This window comes from Oncorhynchus masou, unplaced genomic scaffold, assembly GCF_036934945.1.
Source record: "Oncorhynchus masou masou isolate Uvic2021 unplaced genomic scaffold, UVic_Omas_1.1 unplaced_scaffold_7922, whole genome shotgun sequence".
NCBI classification, from domain to species: Eukaryota; Metazoa; Chordata; class Actinopteri; order Salmoniformes; family Salmonidae; genus Oncorhynchus; species Oncorhynchus masou.
The window spans coordinates 7,000-13,625 of NW_027014394.1; the positions used below are offsets into that span (position 1 = coordinate 7,000).

The 6,626-nt window shown below is 42.6% G+C and overlaps 1 protein-coding gene across 1 annotated transcript; it reads left to right on the forward strand.

Annotated features, from left to right (window-relative positions):
• Positions 1-3,763: 3,763 nt before the first annotated feature.
• LOC135537481 (transmembrane protein 198-B-like) lies at positions 3,764-4,971 on the forward strand. Its single transcript, XM_064963628.1, has 2 exons — positions 3,764-3,979; positions 4,481-4,971. Exons 1-2 carry the CDS (start codon positions 3,821-3,823, stop codon positions 4,634-4,636), a joined length of 315 nt encoding a protein of 104 aa, XP_064819700.1. The 5' UTR covers positions 3,764-3,820; the 3' UTR covers positions 4,637-4,971.
• Positions 4,972-6,626: the final 1,655 nt, after the last annotated feature.

A 6,626-nucleotide genomic window follows, 5' to 3' on the forward strand; every position in this document is an offset into this window, starting at 1 on the left:
ATTATTAGTCCTGTTGATAATGAACAGGGAACAGTACTATTATTCCTGTTGATAATGATAATGTACAGGGAACAGTATTATTAGTCCTGTTGATAATGATAATGTACAGGGAACAGTATTATTAGTCCTGTTGATAATGAACAGGGAACAGTATTATTAGTCCTGTTGATAATGAACAGGGAACAGTATTATTAGTCCTGTTGATAATGATAATGAACAGGGAACAGTATTATTAGTCCTGTTGATAATGAACAGGGAACAGTACTATTAGTCCTGTTGATAATGATAATGTACAGGGAACAGTACTATTAGTCCTGCTGATAATGAACAGAGAACAGTACTATTAGTCCTGTTGATAATGAACAGGGAACAGTATTATTAGTCCTGTTGATAATGAACAGGGAACAGTATTATTAGTCCTGTTGATAATGAACAGGGAACAGTATTATTAGTCCTGTTGATAATGAACAGGGACCAGTACTATTATTCCTGTTGATAATGATAATGTACAGGGAACAGTATTATTAGTCCTGTTGATAATGAACATTGAACAGTATTATTAGTCCTGTTGATAATGTACAGGGAACAGTATTATTAGTCCTGTTGATAATGAACAGGGAACAGTATTATTAGTCCTGTTGATAATGAACAGGGAACAGTACTATTATTCCTGTTGATAATGATAATGTACAGGGAACAGTATTATTAGTCCTGTTGATAATGATAATGTACAGGGAACAGTATTATTAGTCCTGTTGATAATGAACAGGGAACAGTATTATTAGTCCTGTTGATAATGAACAGGGAACAGTATTATTAGTCCTGTTGATAATGAACAGGGAACAGTACTATTAGTCCTGTTGATAATGAACAGGGAACAGTATTATTAGTCCTGTTGATAATGAACAGGGACCAGTACTATTATTCCTGTTGATAATGATAATGTACAGGGAACAGTATTATTAGTCCTGTTGATAATGAACATTGAACAGTATTATTAGTCCTGTTGATAATGTACAGGGAACAGTATTATTAGTCCTGTTGATAATGAACAGGGAACAGTATTATTAGTCCTGTTGATAATGAACAGGGAACAGTACTATTATTCCTGTTGATAATGATAATGTACAGGGAACAGTATTATTAGTCCTGTCGATAATGATAATGTACAGGGAACAGTATTATTAGTCCTGTTGATAATGAACAGGGAACAGTATTATTAGTCCTGTTGATAATGAACAGGGAACAGTATTATTAGTCCTGTTGATAATGATAATGAACAGGGAACAGTATTATTAGTCCTGTTGATAATGAACAGGGAACAGTACTATTAGTCCTGTTGATAATGATAATGTACAGGGAACAGTACTATTAGTCCTGCTGATAATGAACAGAGAACAGTACTATTAGTCATGTTGATAATGAACAGGGAACAGTATTATTAGTCCTGTTGATAATGAACAGGGTACAGTATTATTAGTCCTGTTGATAATGAACAGGGAACAGTATTATTAGTCCTGTTGATAATGTACAGGGAACAGTATTATTAGTCCTGTTGATAATGTACAGGGAACAGTACTATTAGCCCTCTTGATAATGAACAGGGAACAGTACTATTATTCCTGTTGATAATGATAATGTACAGGGAACAGTATTATTAGTCCTGTTGATAATGATAATGTACAGGGAACAGTATTATTAGTCCTGTTGATAATGAACAGGGAACAGTATTATTAGTCCTGTTGATAATGAACAGGGAACAGTATTATTAGTCCTGTTGATAATGATAATGAACAGGGAACAGTATTATTAGTCCTGTTGATAATGAACAGGGAACAGTACTATTAGTCCTGTTGATAATGATAATGTACAGGGAACAGTACTATTAGTCCTGCTGATAATGAACAGGGAACAGTATTATTAGTCCTGTTGATAATGAACAGGGAACAGTATTATTAGTCCTGTTGATAATGAACAGGGAACAGTACTATTAGTCCTGTTGATAATGAACAGGGTACAGTATTATTAGTCCTGTTGATAATGAACAGGGAACAGTATTATTAGTCCTGTTGATAATGTACAGGGAACAGTATTATTAGTCCTGTTGATAATGAACAGGGAACAGTACTATTAGTCCTGTTGATAATGAACAGGGAACAGTATTATTAGTCCTGTTGATAATGAACAGGGAACAGTACTATTAGTCCTGTTGATAATGAACAGGGAACAGTATTATTAGTCCTGTTGATAATGAACAGGGAACAGTACTATTAGTCCTGTTGATAATGAACAGGGAACAGTATTATTAGTCCTGTTGATAATGAACAGGGAACAGTACTATTAGTCCTGTTGATAATGAACAGGGAACAGTACTATTATTCCTGTTGATAATGAACAGGGAACAGTACTATTAGTCCTGTTGATAATGAACAGGGAACAGTATTGTCAGTCATATGCTTCTTTGGGGAGGGTGTCAACACATTGTAGGATTCTGTTTGTGCTGCAGCACTATGACACAGCACAATGTGTTGTCGTTTTCAGTATCCCCAGACATTGTGGTGGGTGGATAATTGTGTCTTGAACGATGTGAAACGAAGGAGGCTGTATGAATGATGGAAGACGAGGAGGTTATGTTCGTCTGGACACTGTGTGAATGATGGAAGACGAGGAGGTTATGTTCGTCTGGACACTGTGTGAATGATGGAAGACGAGGAGGTTATGTTCGTTTGGACGCTGTGTGAATGATGGAAGACGAGGAGGTTATGTTCGTCTGGACGCTGTGTGAATGATGGAAGACGAGGAGGTTATGTTCGTCTGGACACTGTGTGAATGATGGAAGACGAGGAGGTTATGTTCGTTTGGACGCTGTGTGAATGATGGAAGACGAGGAGGTTATGTTCGTTTGGACGCTGTGTGAATGATGGAAGACGAGGAGGTTATGTTCGTCTGGACGCTGTGTGAATGATGGAAGACGAGGAGGTTATGTTCGTCTGGACGCTGTGTGAATGATGGAAGACGAGGAGGTTATGTTCGTCTGGACACTGTGTGAATGATGGAAGACGAGGAGGTTATGTTCGTTTGGACGCTGTGTGAATGATGGAAGACGAGGAGGTTATGTTCGTCTGGACGCTGTGTGAATGATGGAAGTCGAGGAGGTTATGTTCGTCTGGACACTGTGTGAATGATGGAAGACGAGGAGGTTATGTTCGTTTGGACGCTGTGTGAATGATGGAAGACGAGGAGGTTATGTTCGTTTGGACGCTGTGTGAATGATGGAAGACGAGGAGGTTATGTTCGTCTGGACGCTGTGTGAATGATGGAAGACGAGGAGGTTATATTCGTTTGGACGCTGTGTGAATGATGGAAGACGAGGAGGTTATGTTCGTCTGGACACTGTATGAATGATGGAAGACGAGGAGAATAAATTCGTTTGGACGCTGTGTGAATGATGGAAGACGAGGAGGTTATATTTGTTTGGGCGCTGTATGAATGGGGGACTGTGCTATTTGTGCTGTTGGATGGAAGATGAGGAGATTTCAGACTTTCTTTATTTATCTCTCTTCCTCTTGGTCTTTTTCTTATCCCACCCCCTCTTTCTCTCTGTCACTCTCTTCCATTCATCTCCCTCTTTCTCTCTCTGCCCTCCCTCTCTCATCCTCTCCTCCTGTCTCTCTCTCTCTCTCTCTCTCTCTCTCTCTCTCTCTCCCTCTCTCATCCTCTCCTTCTGTCTCTCTCTCTCTCTCTCTCTCTCTCTCCAGTGGTTCTCAGTCGACAGCAGCGGAGGGTCCAGTTGATTAGGATCCACCAGAAGGAAGAGAGGATGCAGAAAGAAGTGAGGAAGAAGAAGAAGAGACAGAAGCAGTCCCACCACCCTCCTCCATTTACCACCACCACTAACAAACCCCTCCTCCCTGAGCCTATCACCTACCACAGGAAACCAAACCACACTCTACGCTTCGATGGGGACGTGCTGTCTCCTGTAAGACCCTGGATCTCTCTGCCTGTATTTGAGTCCCAAATGGCTCCGTTTTCCCTTTTGGGCCCAGGCCAATAGCTGTACACTATAGGGAATACTGTATCTAAGGGCCCGTCTCAACGTGTGTCAATATGTCAGTGTCAATATGTATTTGTGCCTATTTCAGGGTCTGTAAATAGGTATGTGGGCCTCTCAATATATCTTCTGTAAAACTGTGCCTGTCTTCATCTGTCTTCATCTGTGTCGATCACTGTCTGTTTGTCTTGGCTCTGGACAAACCCTCTCTCCCTTTCCTTCTCTCTCTCTCTCTCTCTCTCTCTCTCTCTCCCCTCCCTCCCTCCCTCCCTTCCTTCCTTCCTTCCTTCCTTCCTTCCTTCCTTCCTTCCTTCCTTCCTTCTTTCCTTCCTTCCTTCCTTCCTTCCTCCCTCCCTTCCCTCCCTCCCTCCCTCCCTCCCTCTCCCTCTCCCTCTCCCTCTCCCTCTCCCTCTCCCTCTCCCTCCTCAGAGTTACATCGCTAGTTTCCAGGACAGACAAGTGGACAGACAGGGATACCCTCACCACGGCAGGCCCATCGCCAGGCACTACATAGCTGACCGAGACTACGACTGTGGATCCCAAGTACCCCTGACCGCCCCCAATGGACCGACTGTACGGGTGTGACAATGACAACGACCCATAGTGTTCTGGAGTGGTGCTGTCCGTCCATTCAATGTCCAGAAAATATCTTCAGTGTCTGGATTGAACATTAATCTCTGGACCGATTTTTTTCTGAGGTGCGTATAGACGTTGATGCAGTCCCTTACCTTCTCTTTCATTCCACCCTGAAGCAATCAGTGACCAGATTGAGATTGACCTTTGAACCCTGGACTGATTTATTGAAAGGCTGTTGATGTCTTCCGTTCTCTTGTCTTCCATTCCGTCCTTTAGTCTGTGGTTTTACTTGGGCTGTGTAACATATAAACCCTGCTGTGGTTCCTACGTCTCAGCTCTTAAGGGTGCAGAATTCCCTCAAGTCATTTTTGGGGCCCCCCAAACGTCTTTGGGAGGTAGTTTAGTTTTTGGTATTAAAAAAAAGACTGTAAAATCACCAGGAATTTAACAAAACATCTGTTTAATTTAGGAAATCTGTTCATAAGCACCCCCCCCCCCAAAAAAAATACATGATTGTGTCTCAATGTAAATCAAGGTATGAAATTATTGTGTTTTTCAAATACAATACATTTTTGGGGCTTAGTTGTGGTCCGTTTGCAGTGTACAAACGATTATAATTATGTTACGGCCCCGACCATCCCCCGGCCACCCCCAGCCATCCCCCAGCCATCCCCCAGCCATCCCCCCCGGCCATTAGTAACTGGGTTAGTACCTGGGTTAGTACCTGGGGTTACTATTTGGATTAGTACCTGGGTTGTTACCTGGGTTACTACCTGGGTTATTACCTGGGTTAGTACCTGGGGTTAGTACCTGGGGTTAGTACCTGGGTTAGTACCTGGGGTTTCTACATGGGGTTATTACCTGGGTTAGTAACTGGGTTAGTACCTGGGTTAGTACCTGGGTTATTACCTGGGTTAGTAACTGGGGTAGTAACTGGGTTATTACCTGGGGTTATTACCTGGGTTAGTAACTGGGTTGGTACCTGGCGTTAGTACCTGGGTTACTACCTGGGGTTACTTCCTGGGTTAGTACCTGGGTTAATACCTGGGTTAGTACCTGGGGTTAGTACCTGGGTTAATATCTGGGTTAATACCTGGGTTACTAGCTGGGTTAGTACCTGGGTTAGTTACTGGGTTAATACCTGGGTTAATACCTGGGTTAATACCTGGGTTAGTACCTGGGTTAGTACCTGGGTTATTACCTGGGTTAGTACCTGAGTTGGTACCTGGGTTAATACCTGGGTTAGTACCTGGGTTAATACCTGGTTTAATACCTGGGTTAATACCTGGGTTAGTACCTGGGTTAGTACCTGGGTTAGTACCTGGGGTTAATAACTGGGTTAATACCTGGGTTAATACCTGGGTTAGTACCTGGGTTAGTACCTGGGTTAATACCTGGGTTAATACCTGGGGTTAGGACCTGGGGTTAGTACCTGGGTTAATACCTGGGGTTAATACCTGGGTTAATACCTGGGTTAATACCTAGGTTAGTACCTGGGTTAATACCTGGGTTAGTACCTGGGTTAATACCTGGATTAATACCTGGGGTTAGTACCTGGGGTTAATACCTGGGTTAATACCTGGGTTAGTACCTGGGTTAATACCTGGGGTTAGTACCTGGGTTAGTACCTGGGTTAGTTACTGGGTTAATACCTGGGTTAATACCTGGGTTAATACCTGGGTTAGTACCTGGGTTAATACCTGGGTTAGTACCTGGGGTTAGTACCTGGGTTAATATCTGGGTTAATACCTGGGTTACTAGCTGGGTTAGTACCTGGGTTAGTTACTGGGTTAATACCTGGGTTAATACCTGGGTTAGTACCTGGGTTAGTACCTGGGTTATTACCTGGGTTAGTACCTGAGTTGGTACCTGGGTTAATACCTGGGTTAATACCTGGGTTAGTACCTGGGTTAATACCTGGTTTAATACCTGGGTTAATACCTGGGTTAGTACCTGGGTTAGTACCTGGGTTAGTACCTGGGGTTAATAACTGGGTTAA